The 18,266-nt window shown below is 35.8% G+C and overlaps 1 protein-coding gene across 1 annotated transcript in view; it reads right to left on the bottom strand.

Annotated features, from left to right (window-relative positions):
• Positions 1 to 18,266, bottom strand: part of LOC123704473 (diacylglycerol kinase eta) — a 141,033-nt gene that overhangs the window by 23,378 nt on the left and 99,389 nt on the right. The window contains exon 3 of the mRNA XM_045652871.1: positions 16,682 to 16,762. Within this exon, the coding sequence (XP_045508827.1) occupies positions 16,682 to 16,762 (81 nt within the window). The remainder of the gene's footprint in view (positions 1 to 16,681; positions 16,763 to 18,266) is intronic.

Below are 18,266 nucleotides of genomic sequence, written 5' to 3' on the forward strand. Positions count from 1 at the left end.
TATTATTCTATTACTCGCATATCTTTTAAACTCATTAATATAGCAAAAAAAATCTTTAGATCTGAGCGTCTCCTACTATCAAATTGCTATAAAACTATTGTAGTACAATTCAGAATAAATACAGCCGACATCGCAGGTAAAAACAAGTACAATATCACTAAGAGGTCCCAAAAGATCTTATCACTAGATGGATTGCTTGTCAAGCAGGGAAACGACGGCCATCTCGAGTGTAAAATATCTGAGAGCTCATTGGACGACTCAAAATACACATTTATCTTCGGTAGGTATAATGTTTCTTTGATGAATTTTGTATACAAAACCGAGCACTGAATTAATTGTATTAGAAACTAAGGTTTGGATTATGGCAGATAATTTATGGGTTCGTTTGTAATGTTACTCTTTGTAATTTGCTAATTCATAAATAGTAGATGTGGGTTAATCGTTGACCTCAAACCATTCATTAAGTATCTAGTTTATTTTTATAAGTCTAATTTGAATCTATCTATTAGATATCAATATATTCCTCGAATTAAATGAAAAATAAACCCAGGCCCAACGCACATTGAAACTAATTCTGCTCAAAGACTTTCAAAATGACAAATTAACGATCGACAAAATAAATTAACTTGTCATGCACGAAACCATTTTACTAAAGTAAGCAAATTGGATTTAAATTCAAAGTCAATGGAAGTTGGAACCCTCAAGGCATTGCAAGCAATAATAGAATATATATATTATTTGCTATCGAGACAGAAGGTTCTGGAATATATTCTTTAGATTTCAGAGCATTATCAATAGAAACGACATTCGTGGAAGAACTAACGAGACACCCCTTGAAGACTAGCTAGGGCTGCTTATGATGAAAATAACAATATTTATAGTTTAAGAATTATCTTCGTTTTGTTCGATGGGAGTTCATTTATAAGTTTATAAAACTGAATTATCTTTATGACGAGTATAATACAATTGAGCATTTTTAAAACTATTCTTAGTATTAGCATCTTTTGATCATAAATATAAAATGAAAATAATTATATCAATGTTATATTCAACATTTATAATATTTATAGCAGTAACTTTCTGAATATTTTAAATTTATGTTTGTATACATTTAAATATTTCCATTTGTCGCAACCATACAATTTTCTCGTTCAACAATATTTCTCCATTCAGAATTCCGATTTCCTCCGCACTATTCATTTCTTTATTTCAATTCTATTTGCGCTTGTCAATCACAGATGTTTCACGTAACACAATACAACACGCCGCCAGTTGTTCAATAAAACTTATTTTTGGCAGCCCTACGCTATGCTGACTCGTTTCTATCCGCACATACCCATTGAGGTGCTCTAAAATGTACTTCACATTTCATTATATGCTTAAAACTTATGTCTGCATTATAGTTAGCCCCTATCGTTAGCATAATCCCCATATTCACATTATAATTTTATTATGCGAACTTTCAGTTTATTTGCATAACGATGTCGTACACTTTTATGGACTTTTTAAGTTAGGGTCGTAAAAATTTGTGAAGTTTATTCCTTTTAGAGAGCGAAAAACAAAGGTTGTATGACGTGTACAAAAATTATGACGTAGATATGAACCACGTGATTATATTTTTGTCAGTACCTATTCATGCGTTTAATTACGATCTCTTTGACCTTTGTACCATGACGTTCACACTTTTATTATATTTATTCGTTGTTAATTACTGTTATATACATACACTACACGTTTTCCAACGATAGAGAAACATTTATATTTTATACTCTGACGTTCTTGAAAAAGCTACACGAGCTAAGAGTCTGAATTTTGTATATAAAAATATCCTGGTAAGTCGGTAGAATACAAATATGTAGAAGTTTATAATCTAGATTAACTCACGAAGTTTTTATCTAGATTATGCTGAAGCAAGAAAAAAGGTGAAAATTTTTTCTTTGAAAAATTTGTGCACATTTTACAACAAAAACTTTGAGAGCGCGCACCTAAACTTCAAGTAAAAACTTTGATCATTTATTATCGTAATAAAAACGCCACTTTTGTCTCATGAAAGCGATTTGAACATATATTAATGTATGTAAAAACTCTTAATCCACACTCAATAAAACAATAATGGCCTTACCACAAAACAATTTAAACATAGTGGTAACGCCAATATAATTAAAATAGTAAATGTAGAAATTAAATGTTTATTATTTGTGGTGTATTCCTTCATCCTTCCCTACATACGAGCACAACCAATCATCGCGCGCTATTTAGCGCTCGTCACGTGACCTACCTATGTCACGAACGACAGCCAGTAGTTCTCTCCGATCTTTCGCGAGGATCGGGACTCACCGCCGGAGAGCTTCCACGAGGCTCTCTAGATCATCAGGCATTGTGCTTTTGTAACACCACCGGGGTATCCCGTGCCCCGGCCCTTGGTCGCGCTCACCGCCGCGTGTGTGTTTGTGTGGAGTGTTGGACTGGACCCGTTCTTGCCCGCCGCGAGCTGGAGGACCCTGACCGCGTGGCGCGGCGTGTGTTCTGGACGCTACTCCCTTCGACGAGGTATGTGCCGTGTGTTCCCGTCTTTCCCCTCTTTGCTAACACCACGTTGATCTAAATACAGTCCACTTTTATATCGAGAATATATTTTATATTGGCGCGACCATTGATTGGTACCTTCGATCCGGATAAGAATCATTGATTGGTACCTTCGATCCGGATAGTAACCATTGTTAGTCCTTACGAATCGTACATTACCTGATGATTCCACCGCCCTTGTTAGGATACTCATTGTGTAGGCCCTAATAAGCGTATTAGTAGTATCTTCAATGCGAAATACTATTTAAAATACCGCGTAGAACGACAGTGCGTCTTCTACTATTATTTATATAAAATATATTTTAAACCCGCCCTTATTAGGATACTCATCGTATGCCCTAATAAGTGATTTAATAGTACATTCATTGTGAAATAACTATAATTATTACCGCATAGATCGACATTGCGTCATCTATTATTTTCCGCTTAAAATATATTTTATTCCGCCCGTGACAATAAGTTACGCGTATATTATTATTAAAATAGTTAATTAAAGCTATATTCATATTGTTTATCCGCAGTTATAACGCTAAAATCATTATAAATCGAACATATTTCATCATATTTATCTACGGTCTACCCGCACTCGAAATTTATCGAGTACCTACATTCCGCGATCCGCTGTTATAATCCGACCATATTGTAATTGCATAGTGCATACTCGGTTCTTATTACGCTTGCGTCATTGACCTACTTTATTTGGTCGTATTACTTGTTATTGTAACTTTTACTGTAACATTCTCAGTTTGAATATATACTTTTGTTATTAAAAATGCCGCCTAAGAAAATGACTAAGTTACCTGATAGTGACGCTTCGGATGTTAATGATTCGGAAGATATAAATGATTCGCAGTTATCCATGTTATTAGCTAAACGCGAAGTTATATTCGAAATGGTGCAACAAATGTATGATTTGTCTTTAAACGTTCATAACAACGCCTCGCTTATGGAAAGTTTCCTTGACGAGTGCGCGCAGATAGAATCACTACGTGAAAGATTTGAAAAATGTTTAGACGAATACAATACTCGCTTATTATCGTTAACACCTACCGCGAAACCTGATTATAAAAGTCTCGTTGCATTCGAGTCTTTATATAGCAGAGTTATAAGAATTAAATCTCAATATTCGCAACCAAGTCCGTCACACGGAGATATTAATAATTTGCATAAAAATAGGCCTAAATTACCGCCTATCGAATTAGTACCATTTTCGGGTGATATTCGCTCATTTCCGCTGTTTCTTTCGAATTTTGAATCAATTGTTCATAACAATCCTGGCCTTACAGATGCCGAGCGTTTATATTATTTACTAGGTAAATTAACGGGGAAGGCCACAACTGTTATAGCTGGTATAACCCCCTCCGCTGAAAATTATAATTTAATTTTACAAACTTTAAAAGATAAATATGATGATAAACGTATGTTAGTTTCCGCGTATTTAAATCAAATGTTTGATTTTAAACCTTTGCATTGTGCGTCCGCAACAAACTTTGATTTATTTACTGATAACTTTATTAGCGCAGTGCGCGCCTTACAAAATATAAAGTTAGATAATATTACAGATTTAATGATTATTCATATCGCGTTGAAGAAGTTAGACTCAGACACTGTTCGCGCTTTCGAGACTGAGTTTGGTAGTGAAATGCCTACTTTTGATAACTTAGTTCAATTTATTCAAACTCGTGCGAAGGTATTAGAACGCATTCATCCTTCCACAAATTCGGGAATAAATAAACCGCCTCGAAAGAATAATTATAACCGCAGTTCAAATAATACTTCTTCCGCACCGCCTAAGACGTATCAGTCTTACGTAACAACAGCTGATTCCGCTTATAGTTGTCTTTGTAAAAATATTACGCATCAACATTTATATAAATGTTCGAGTTTTCATAAAATGAGTCCGCAGGAACGTTTGAAATACGTAAAGGATAGAAACGCGTGTATAAATTGTCTCAGTATAAAACATCGAGTTTCTAGTTGCTCATCTTATTCTAATTGTCGCGTTTGTAAATTAAAACATCATACAATGTTACATTTGAAACGCGAATCTTCCATACCCGCGCCTGCGTCTCACCCCCCGCCGCGCAGCTCCCCGCCGTTGCCTTCGCCGACACCGCCCGCACCGTCGGGCGAGTGCCGCTCTGATATTGCGCTATGTACCGCTAGCTATACAGCTGATACTGATAACGCATTTCAATGCAACGCGCCCGCGAATAAAGTAATGTACTATTTTATTATCAACCGCTGAAGTCGTAGCTTATAATTGTAAAGGTGAACGGCTTATTATTCGCGCGCTTTTAGATTCCGCTTCGCAAAGTCACTTCATTACGAATGAATGTTGTGAACGCTTAGGTATTAAACCGCAGAAAACCGAACGTACTATTATTAAGGGGTTCGGTGGTTCAGAAAAAATTATAAATAGTAATTCCGTAAATATAAAATTTTATTCGCGTCTTGACAACAACATATCTTTTAATATTTCACCGCTAGTTGTTGATCATGTTACGGATTTATTACCTACCGCTGTTATAGACACTTCTGTCTTATCGCATATTTCGCATTTACCGCTCGCAGATGAGAGTTTTGGTACGCCAAATAAAATCGATTTATTAATCGGTGCTTCTCTGTTCCCTCATCTGCTTCTCCCCGACGTAGTTCATGCAGCTCGTGACTCGTCGGCGCCCGCTGCATTGCGCACGGTGTTAGGCTATGTAATAATGGGTTCAGTACCCACCATACCTAACATACATAAACCGCCCTTGACGTGTTGTCACGTTCAAGAGACCGCCGCTATTGACTCATTAGTCAGGCGTTTCTGGGAGCTCGAGGAGCTTCCTACCGCACCGCCCGTTCAACATCCCGATGATGTTGAATGTGAAGAATATTATAAATCAACTACAACCCGCGACCCCGTGAGTGGCAGATATATTGTTTCGCTTCCATTTAAGGATGATTTCTACACTCTCGGTGACTCATTTAATATTGCCCGCAAACGTTTCATGTGCCTCGAAAGAAAGCTACAGGCTTCACCTAAATTAAGGTTGGCATATGATGACGTCATAAAAGATTATCTAACGAAGAATTATATTTCACCCGCGCCTCCGTATGATCCGCGTGACCCTACACCTATTTATATTATACCGCATCACGCTGTTCTGCGCGAGGATAAATCGTCGACTAAGCTGCGCATGGTTTTAGATGCTAGCATGCCAACTTCTGGAAGCCAGCGTTCATTGAATGACCTTCTGCATGTTGGGCCGAATTTACAAGGCAATTTGTTTACAATTATTTTAGGTTTTCGTCTCCACGCGATTGCCATGACCGCCGATTGCCGCCAACAATTTCTGCAGATTTTCGTGCGTGAGTTTGATCGTCGTTTTCAATGTTTTTTATATCGTTTCAGCCCGCAGGATCAGCTGCTTCTTTATCAATTTAATCGAGTTTGCTTCGGCATCAAGTCTAGTCCTTATCATGCACTGCGCACGGTAAGACAGCTCGTAGAAGATGACGGCGCGAAATATCCGCTCGCGAGTAGCATTGCGTCTTCCTCGTTGTATATGGATGATATCGCCTTCTCTATTCCCACGGAATGTGAAGCAGTTTCCGCGTCGCAGCAGCTCATCGATTTGTTTAAGGGAGCTCAGTGGGATCTAGTTAAATGGAATAGTAATAGTAAAAATGTGTTAGATAATCTTCCCGCTTCGCACAAACTTTTACCCTCCGCGGTGGAGTTTGATAAGACCGTGCAACATAAATTACTTGGTCTGCATTGGTCTTCTGTTGTTGATTGTTTTTATTTTAAAATTACCGCACCCGCCGATGTGATGTGCACTAAGCGCTCCATCTTGTCAATTGCCGCCCGTCTGTGGGACATGATGGGCTTCGTTGCTCCCACAGTCGTGTATAACATCCCATCAGATAATTTCTACCATATTTCTGGTATTGAAAATCCCGCTGACGTTCTTTCGCGTGGCATTATGCCACAAAATCTCGTCTCGCACCCTCTGTGGTTCCATGGACCCCAGTGGGCTCGTTCGGACCCATCTGAATGGCCTCTTAGGAGTCTCGATGGTGAGTCTATTGCAGACATTCCCGAACGAAAATTATTAACACACACTGTGTGCCCGCCTATAAAGCATTGCGCTTTATACGATACCGCCCTTCGCGTCTCGTCGCGTCGTGTATTTTATATTTATAGGTTCCTTATATTATTATCCCGCCGCGGTGTTATGATGACCGTAGAGGAACCTAATTTCGCTGTAAATAAAATTATTCCCGCCCTGCAAAATAAATATTTCGCAGAGGAGTATTCTAATATACTCTATTATAAATTTTATTCGCAGGCCTTCAACCACTTGAAGCCTTTTACTCGCAACAGACTTATCCTCATTGGACGTCTAAGCGATACCGCCCTGGAATATGCACATAAGCATCCAGCGATATTACCGCACAATGATCACATAATTATCATGATCATTGATTATTATCATATTAAATATATGTATAATATTATAACGAATTTGTTTCGTGTTATTTTAATTACCGCGCTCTTATTATCATTACCCGCGCCGCAAGTCAAATCTGATCACGTCAGTTTGCTTGATAGGCATTCGCTACTGGACAAGTTAGTTCAGTCGTTTTGGAAACGTTGGAGAATGGAATACTTACACGGTTTGCAGGTTAGGCAGAAATGGAATACGCCTTCCACACCTATTACTCCTGGAACGGTCGTGGTTGTGATAAATGATAATGCACCGCCCCTAACCTGGCCTTTAGCCGTCGTAGAGAAAGTACATCCTTCAAAGGACGACATCGCGCGCGTTTGTACAGTTAGAACCGCCAAGGGAACTTACCTTCGCCCGGTCGTTCGCTTATGTCCGCTTCCAAGACAATAGTTATATCGCATTAATATATTACCGCAGTTAGTTAAGTTTAATTTTAAGTTTTGCACCGCTTTCGATATAATTTCTTAGTTATAAATACCGCCGTGACTTTAGGAATTTTTTATACCCCGCTCGCATTACGCGATCCTAGAGTCATAGAATTTGTTAGTTATATTTTCCGCCGTGACTTTTAGGATTTTTTATTATCCCGCTCGCATTATGCGCTCCTGGAGCCATAGAATTTGTTACTTATATTACCGCCGTGGCTTTTAGGACTTTATTAACCCGCGCGCATTATGCGATCCTAGAGTCATAGTTTTTCGCTGTATCTTATGATTGGTTTTAAATGGTGACCCATTTAGGGCGGGTGGATATGGTAACGCCAATATAATTAAAATAGTAAATGTAGAAATTAAATGTTTATTATTTGTGGTGTATTCCTTCATCCTTCCCTACATACGAGCACAACCAATCATCGCGCGCTATTTAGCGCTCGTCACGTGACCTACCTATGTCACGAACGACAGCCAGTAGTTCTCTCCGATCTTTCGCGAGGATCGGGACTCACCGCCGGAGAGCTTCCACGAGGCTCTCTAGATCATCAGGCATTGTGCTTTTGTAACACCACCGGGGTATCCCGTGCCCCGGCCCTTGGTCGCGCTCACCGCCGCGTGTGTGTTTGTGTGGAGTGTTGGACTGGACCCGTTCTTGCCCGCCGCGAGCTGGAGGACCCTGACCGCGTGGCGCGGCGTGTGTTCTGGACGCTACTCCCTTCGACGAGGTATGTGCCGTGTGTTCCCGTCTTTCCCCTCTTTGCTAACACCACGTTGATCTAAATACAGTCCACTTTTATATCGAGAATATATTTTATATTGGCGCGACCACATAGTCTAACTTTAAACCAGCGATTTGTCATTTTAATAGTTGTCTATGGGAAATACGATAAAACTAGATTAAAGAGAACCCGCGCTTAAAGTTAAACCCTGTCAAAAGTTTTTTTTTGTGGTAAGACAGTAAGCATTTACGGGCAGCTCAAATTTGAGAAAACTGAACATTTATCATCGTAATTATAACGAAAGCTTAAGGCTCGATCATCTTACTCCGCTGGTACCAACATCAATTTTGTTACAGAATAATGAGGCTTCATATTTCTGTGCCTCCAGTGAATAAGGGAGTAAGACGAGTTATTCCCTTTGGTTTTTATTGCACCATTGGATTCAGCTCGTCAAAATACACAACATATCAAAAGGTCATATCTCTAGCTGCATCCTAACCCAGTTTTTCGAATGACCCAAACGGTATAAGTAGGGTGTGATAAACGGTATAAGTTACCTTATCCATCATTTTAGGCAATCGCAAAGGAACTATTCGTCTCGAGTCAAAATAACCCACGAACACAAAGACATATGTGTAGTTATACTTTTTGAATAAAGACTTAATTCATTTTGTTCCATCCGTGCTAACACTATTTTAGTATAAACGCAGTTGTGTCATTTTTCTAACATGAGCATAAAGGAACAACTCTTAGTGTCATTGGTTCAAGTGACGACATGAGACAGTTTTGCATTAATGCCGTGTTACTATTGGTCTATTTGAATACTGCACGGAAACAACGGACACTATTCCTTTTTGCTTTATAATATTTTTCAATCTTTTTTTATTTATCAGTTAACTTGGGATACTAATAATATTTCTATGGAAATGAACTATTTTTTGCAATAGATATTAAAAATACAGTTTTAATTAACACATTAAGTGCTAATATTATACTCCTTGTTTATATAAATACAGAACGATAGTTGAATCATCTAAAAAAAGCCAACAAAAATGTTAAACTTATAATATTTTCTTCTTATATTTGGGTAAGTTTTATAAAAAATAACTAGTTTTTAATCTTTTTTTTTATTTAATCTAACTACAATAATACTATAATTATAGACGCATAGAAAAAAAAAATTTATAACCAGTCTTGACAAATATGAATATTGTGTTCTCTCTCATATAGCGTTTTAGCCACTGTAATTTGCCTTTTTATAGGAAAAAACTATTTTGGTCCTGCATTATCGTAAACATATTATTGATACTCTGGTACCATATATTTTGAAAAAATTTTGATATTGTCACGTAGAGTCTCTTCAAGTCATATTTGCATCCAAGGCACCTTCAAATCTGTGCTTAATTTTTTCATAAAATCTTTGCGGCTCATTGTTTTTTCTTTATTTATCTATATTATTTTGATATTATAAGATATAGAAATTGTTAAAATTCCATATCATGCCGTAAAATATTGCCACTGACCACCTATAACTTTCCCTGTAAGGTAACTGAACATACCTACAGGAATATGGTTTTCGAGCTTCTCTTATCTCTTAATAGTGCTTGTATTCTCAATGTATAACCACCATGACATATTCGGTTTTTCTCCAGACAACATCTTCAGCCACCCAATCCTCTTGCTTGGAGTCCAAATCCAGCGGAGGACAATAATCGTCATTTACTAAAATTGAAGGTTTTTCGTCCTAGTGTTAAAGTTTTCTGGATCCTATTTTATACTCAATATATAGTATATAATACTATATCATGTAAAACGTGACTTGGAAAAAAAATATTCAAATAAATCAACACAAAATATTTTTTTAAACAATCGTAAAAGTTACGAAAAGCCCAATTATACGTCAAAATGACGTACAACATCCTCTTTACTACAAAATGGCGGAATTTACCGGGATGAGCCAACTATGTACTGCTAGGTCTCGATGGCTAATGAGTTGTTTCTGGATTTCGAAGCGATTCGATGGTAAATATAGAAAAGACAAAGTTATTTCGCCGCGGTGTACATTAAATTTACGTAGATTGGACTTCTAGGGTTAAATGCATAAACACCTACATGTTGTTTTGTTTTTATTATATATCTAATAACGATAAAAAATCCGTTGATTTTATTCGTTTTTCAAACTACGTGCATGGTTGTTCCACTAAAAGGCCTCAATTGAGTCATAAAGTACACAAATTTCAAGCATAATAAGTCGCATCATTTCTATAAAACCAAAACTGGCAATAATTTAAGTCGTGTTATGCGACTATGAACATAGTGCATTAGGGCATAAGTCGTTATATTGCAAAGGGCAAAAAAAACCTTATGTGAATACATTGAGTTATTCCATGAAGTACTCGTTCATAAGGGCACAACTACAAAAAAACACGAAAAAAGTATATTTATGGGGTTGTTACAATATCTGTTCTTATGTAAAATTAAAGTCTAACATAATATCTTACCCATACAAGCATAAAAATTTGAAGTTATAAAGATTTAGTGTTGATAAATAGTTTTTTGTCTCTCCTGAAAAGTGCTGTTTTTGAGTTATTCCCTTATTCACTGGAGGCACAGATTTATTCCCTAAAACATGTGCCTCGAACCGCCTTCGGGCTTAATATAAATTACATAGTTTTGTTCAATGTCCTGTATTACCATTATGCTTTATTCCACGGAATATTTTATGAACATTAATAATATTATTGTGTTTAAGTCTACGAGTTTACAATTCACGTTATAATATTATATTTGTGAAACTTAACTTTATAATTAGTTATTTTTAAACTATAATAAAAATACAATTTCATGTATAATAAAAATACAATTTATATTTTGACTGAAATATTTATCTTAGAACAAATCTTTGTTATAGGTATCTGCTATTCGTAAATAATGAAAAAGGTCCAACACAATGTTTCAAGTTACCTACTTTCTCTAAGAACAAATAAATCTTATATACTCCTACTTATATATAAATTAGTTTATTATCTCCATATTACCACACTGAAGGATTGATTACATAGCGACCGATCGTTTTGTCGATAACAATCATTGATATCTACATTGACTCTGGATACTGACAACGTTCATTGGATCAAATGTTTTTCTCCTTTTGTAAGTAACTCATTTGAGTGAGTATTGTGAATGAGTGGCTGATAGTGAATGACTATTTTGAGTGATTGGTTTTGACGTGATAACGTCTTTAAAATCGTTTTAGTCGGGTGACATGTTCCGAAACTTGTGTCACACCAAAACCTCACGAGCGCGATCGCAGGTATAACGAGAGAGAGACGGACCGATCTCCCGTCTCATCTCGAGCGTCTCATCTCATCATAAGACGTTATCACGTAAACATCTCGATCGTAAACCTACTTTACAAACAACCAATTTTTTTATACTTCATTTTAGACTAGCGTTTAAGGATGAATTTTTCATCATCTTCAGTATCAATGAATGTACTTCAAGGCTGAAGCAAAATTGCATCTAAGTATTTTAGATACATAGATAAGTAGGTATTTTAAATTATAGTTTTATAACTAATTATTTTATACATTTTTGAGACATTTTTAATTATCATTTTGTTACTCGATAACTCAGTGGGTGTTAAACCGATTGACGTGATTATTTCTGTGTTTGAATTGGAATTTTTTGTCACAATATGTTTCTTTCATAGAATTCGGAGTGGTACCTCCCGTCCAGGAACTTCAATTAAGTTAAGTAGAAAAAAAATATTAACATAAGAAGGTTAAGCGTACGAAAGTTTCAGAAATAAACGAGCATAAAAAATACAAAAGCGAGCTATTACAGTTTCAGCGTTATAAATGACACACCAAAGGCAAAGTTATACAACAAATTTGCCGAGCTAACACGAAATCCGTGTTAGGTAATTTGAACACTATAAAGCCACCCCAAATTTTGTCCGAGTCAAATTAAAACTTGCATTATAAATCGAAATACGAAACAACGCCCGTAATTTATAGTACCAAACTAATTACATAGTTCAAAATGCAAAGCTATAATATATCGTTTCAAATTTAAATATAACTGGACACGGGAGGCACCAGCTTTCAAATAAAAAGGAATTATCGTATCCAGTTCACCTACTTGAAAGTTATGGGGTAACAAACCAAAAAAAAGAGCGTGTATGCTGAGCACACGTGCCAGAAGTGAAACTTCTCTGGCCATATTAAAAGTTTCCAAAATCGTCGCCTTCCGTGACGGTATTGCCATGACACGACCTTTAAATTATACTCTCAACGTATATAAATATAGTCGAATTGAGGAGCTCCTTTTTTGAAGTCGGTTGAAAACTGTTTAAGTTCTTGACACTTGAAAGATGAACGTGATAGCTAGACCCCGTCTCTATACATCAAATGATTACGTACTAGGTCACCGCAAAGAAAATCGCCCGACATTGTTAACCATCTCTACGATCTAGGTTACTTCACCCTTGTCGTAGATAGATGTAGGAATGTGGTGGAGGTTACTTTTTACATCGGAGTTTAGTTAAGCTCAATATTTAAATGATAGCGGGGTAAATGAGCAATTTATTATCATAGTGAAACACATAAGTTCTTATCGTTGGCGTATGCATGTATAAATGATTAGCACTATCTGCAAATGTATTTGGTACCTTAATTTTTATTACCTATGATCAATGTTTTGGCGTCCCTTGATGTGGTACCTACCACGGTCTAGTCTATTTAATCCGCTAGTAAATTCACAACTATACAACTTACAAGTAATTATCTTTGTGTGCAAACGTTGGTAATGATAATATCATGTATGTGTCTTTGGTACCCCCTCTTCACAATGTGAAACTATCAAACTAGTCATGATAATATATACGGCCTATAGTGACAGTAAATATAAAGTATATAAACTAAAGTTGTGCACCACCAAAAGACAATATAATTATATATAACATGTGTTAAGTTAAATCAAACACACATATAAATTAATGGTATAAATTAACGGGAACGAGGTATTTCGTTCATTTTATATTATAGTATCCAAAGACGTGAGAACACTCGCTCGTTTCAAACGTTTGTGATGCTTCTGGAAAGGATTTCTTGGTGAAAAATACTGTTTCTACGGTTATATTCCTTTATCAGACTGAACCATTCGCAATAATTGCACCACGACATTTTTGATAGGTATTCATCCAATTTTATCGTACGCAGTATTTTTTAGCCCATTGAGCCCCAAGCGGCCCGATCGGTCCACGACTCAATAGATTTTCTATTGTGTCTATGGTTCCGGGGCCTGAGTTATTACTGCTATTATAGCTCACCTGTATTTCTAAATCTTATTAAACTCACGTGCTAAGAAAGCATCTATAATACTGTAATCAGTAGTGTTATAATGTATTCTGTGTTATTGCATTGTGAAATGTTATAATGTTATTCATTGGAATTGCTAACGTACTAGAGGAGCTATAAAAATACTAAGAATTGCTACCGTTTAAGTCTATAAATTGTAAGCTTCATAGCAATTTAATAAAAAATGTATTTCTATGAATTAACAAGATCCTCTTTAACTTGGAAAAGAAGTAAACAATGCAATAGCTGGAAATTTCTCAAGTGTTTTTCATCTTATGGAAAAATTCTTCACTCGAGTCTGGAACTATAAACAAGCTGTAACTACTATTCATTTAATAAATTTTTTTTATCTAGTATTGATATCGATCGACCTATAATCTCCACAACTATACAAAAACAATCTTTCCATTGCATTCAGACAAGCTTTTGTCAGAAAACGATCAGGAAATACATCTTTGCGACTTTTGTATTAGAATGATTACCATCAGGCGTTAGATAAAGTGTTACGTGAAAAAGTAAAGTGTTACGACACTAAAAAGGGCTATGTGTTACAAGGCCACATGGCCACCATTCCGCAAAGTGCCCGTTTCTGTCAATTTCCTACGACCTCCTTTCTCGTTCCGCATTTTTTGACGCGCTAAATGCCGTCTCCATTAATCAAACGCGACTCGTGTCCTATTTATGCATCATTTATAACCAAAATACTTTACGATTCTTGTATTTTTATTATTTATGTGTCACTGGGACACGCGACCACATTGCTACAGGCAAATGGCCTGTCACCTAGACACATTTGTCACAATTAGTGGTCAGAATTGCAAAATACAAACGATACATCATTTATTTTGTTTTATTATTGATGTGGTAATGAGTAGTGCTCAGACATATAAAAGAAATGATAACTATGCTGATCGCAGCCAAATTGCTCTGTAGCTGAGTCATAGAAGTGGTCACATAAATTGTATGGTTTATTTTATTAAAAAAAAACGAATATATACTATCAGAGTTTCCATTGTTATAACTTTCCGAAGTTGACATCGGACTCGAGTGATAATCAATACATAAAATAACTTTATTTTAAACCCATTGAAAACTATAACATTGAAAACGCAATCCACGCTTGAAACAATACAAATATTCGCTAGAACTTCGCTAAATACCTAAGGAAATAAAACTAGTAAGCCCAAGTTTACTTTAACAGTCGGTTGATAATATTATTTCCTCTGAAGTCTCTGTACGTACCCAGTAAATATTTGATTTCTTTTGTTCAGCTCTAACAATTTTATTCTTTGTAATGTTCTTATGATAAATCTTTTAGTAGAAGTGTGGAAGTTATATCAACGATATAAGTGGAATTATTAATAAGCTACAAGAAGGGGAATATCAATTCAATGTTTGTATTATTGATAATATGTTTTATCCCGTGGCTTATTCACTAGCGTAATGTTCAATGTTGTGATATTATAAACTTAGTTATAAACACGAAGAAAACATGATATTTAGTTTAATAGCATTGAAATGCTTTAAAAATATACATTTTTAAATAAAAGCAAAAATTCAATGAAACAATTCAAGTTCACGAGGCAGGATTCATACCCGCGTCTTTCGCAATGCCGGGGAAATACGAGCCGTCTCTCCTGAGTCCTGACCCATGATGTTTTAAGCCACATTTACTTCCCTCACCAAAATACCACCAAGTTTTTTATACATACCGATATATGTATAATCAAAGTCAAGGATCTAATCAGAACTACGAACCCTTGATCCAACACTACCACTAGTCGGGGTAATTTGTCAGCCGTCTCGGCTGACCCAATAAGCCGCGGCTTCACTCATTTGGGTCAACCCGGCTATCCGTGATGTATGAACACTTAAGTTTGATTGGAGCACGTACATTAATTTGTTAAATTGGCCATTGGCTCGCAAATTTGAATGGTTAATCTGTAATGTGGAATCGTTGATGTCGTATTCAGAATTTGTATTGTATCGTGAATACAATTTCCCATGTAGTTATTTAACGATGTATACAATAGTACACATTCGTGACAATCTAAAGGTAATTAAGCAATAAACGGAGCATAGAAGATCGCATTCCTTTAATTCATTAAGGTTAGAATTCAATATTTATCCTCCATTAATATAATATATTCTTTCTATAGGTAGGGCTTTCTTCGCTAGCTAGCCTCCATTGTTTCCTTTTCCATGCTATTCTTTTAACTATTTTTATGATAAATTAAAAATAAATAAAAACCTAAATCTTCAATACCTAAATTATTTTGGCACCTATTACATATAAGACGATATTCTTATACTGCATCTTCATATACATAGCATAGAAGATATAGTATACCTTTATCTTCTAAGCGATGGACATGTTTCCTTGTGTAAACCAAAACCATTTGCGCAGGCCGAGACAATTTCCCGTCACATCGTGTAGCATCTAATGTTCTGGATGTTGACCAAAATGCATCACCCGTGTTGGTTATTGTTTCTTAGAATTGCGTTTTAGTTTCGCCACGTTTATAACGTAGAGTTTGCTTTGAGAAACACATTCTTGTTATGTTTTCTTTATTTTGTACTACGTTCGAATACATGTTGAACCACAAGTTTACACTTATTGAAATTTTAAAATTACTTAATATTAATTGTACTAAAGCGCATTTTCTATGTGTTTGGTAGAAGTAAACACGACTTTTAAATATGTTCAAAATTAATTTCACTCAAGTTTAGGTGGTAATATAGATATTACATAGGCTGCAGATGTTTGACCACAGCTACGTCCTGAAAAAAAATGGTGACGCGGTCTAAAGTGATCTGTTATAGTGATAAGTCATATTTACCTGGAAGGTAATCCATACTAATATTATAAATGCAAAAGTAACTCTGTCCTTTAACTTAACTTTTTACCCCGGGACATAGGATAGGTTTTATCCCGGAAATCCCACGGGAACGGGAACTATGCGGGTTTTTCTTTGACTGCGCGGATGATGCCGCGGGTGGAAAGCTAGTAAATAATAAATGTTCCTATATATGCAAAGAAATGTTAAAAAAGGTATATAACTATACATATATCTCACTTGAAAGCTGTGGTTAGCGTTGCTGATGCTACATTCGGCGAACGTTGCGTCTTCTAGCTCATACTCGTCCCATAGTTGGCTCTGAAACAAAATATATTATTTTTAAATTGTGCGATAAGTTAGAATAATTATAATTATATTATAAACGTATGTATGACCTGTTAGAATGCGTAGTAATATCTGTATATAAAAAAATCTAATACTATTTAATTACCTATTATTTTGAGTAATTGAGTTCAATTTATTTAGAGTCATAAGTTTCCAATTCAACTAAATGCACTTATTTCGGTTGTTTGTGTCAAACATGTTATCACCATATTTAATTATGTAGGTACCTACTATAATAATACTTAGAGAACAACTTTACAATTAAAAGGTATAAGTTTTGAAGCTATAAATTTTGAGCGGAGTTGTAATTATTAATGTAGTAAGATTTTCTAAACTATGACCGTATCTACTAGTCAACATAACCACTACCATATACTTTCTGTGAAACATCTATACAAAGAATAATTACGCGTCCTTTTTACGTATAATACTTCGTAATGACCCTGCTGCGTGTAGATTTATGCCACCCCATCGCGATCAAGGATGGAGACATTACCGCCTGAATGGAGGAAATGATATTACAGCTAATGTAAGGCTTTATCACGTTTTATTATGCTACACGTCAGAACATGGTCATTAGCTTGATTTCCTTTGGTATTTTTCACGGTGTACCATTGCGATAAGGAAGGAAAAGAGCTTTTATCATAATAGAGACGTTATTACTACGTATTAAAAAACAAAATCCTACGGCTGTCTGTTCGCGATAACTCAAAACTAGTAAACCGATTTTCGTTCTCTATTCACCAATGGATAGCGTGTTAAGTTTTAGAAAACGCGGGCGAACCGCAGGTGCAGAGCTATACTAAATTAGCTAGTTGTAAACTGCGTGTGTGTGGCATATGCCTGCAGATAATTATACTTTTTACTTGTATTCCTTTCGAAAAATATACAGAGAATAAAATAATAATATTCCTTACGTTGAAAATATTCTTGCTGTGAGTGCAAAACAAATAGTATTCAGTTTTGAATATTGTAGTAGTCACTAGTAACCAAGTATGTTCAATGTCACTGCATACAATACCAACTATTTCTTGTGAAATATCTAGTCCGTTTGCATAAACATATTTTTTTTTTCAAATCTTAGTTTCAGTTGGAATAATCTTAGTAACAGTTAACCCGCGACTTTTGCTATTAACAAGTACGAGTACCTACAGCTCAATTGTGGCACTTTTAAATTATGAAAATATTCCTTTATTTTACACTAGTTGTGCTCCGCGGTTTTACCCGCAGTGCTCCGCTCCTGTTGGTCTTAGTGTGATGTTATATAGCCTATAGCATTCCTCGATAAATGGGCTACCTAACACCGAATGAATTTTTTAAACCGGACTAGTAGTTCCCGAGATTAGCGCGTTCAAGCACAAACTCTTCAGCTTTATAATATTAATAAGTATAGATTATACAGATCAAATTTACGTCATCATTTCATTCATAATCACTGAAACAAACTATCTTACAAATATCGTTTAATTATTACGAT

The sequence above is a fragment of the Colias croceus genome, chromosome 2 (assembly GCF_905220415.1).
Source record: "Colias croceus chromosome 2, ilColCroc2.1".
Lineage (NCBI taxonomy): Eukaryota > Metazoa > Arthropoda > Insecta > Lepidoptera > Pieridae > Colias > Colias croceus.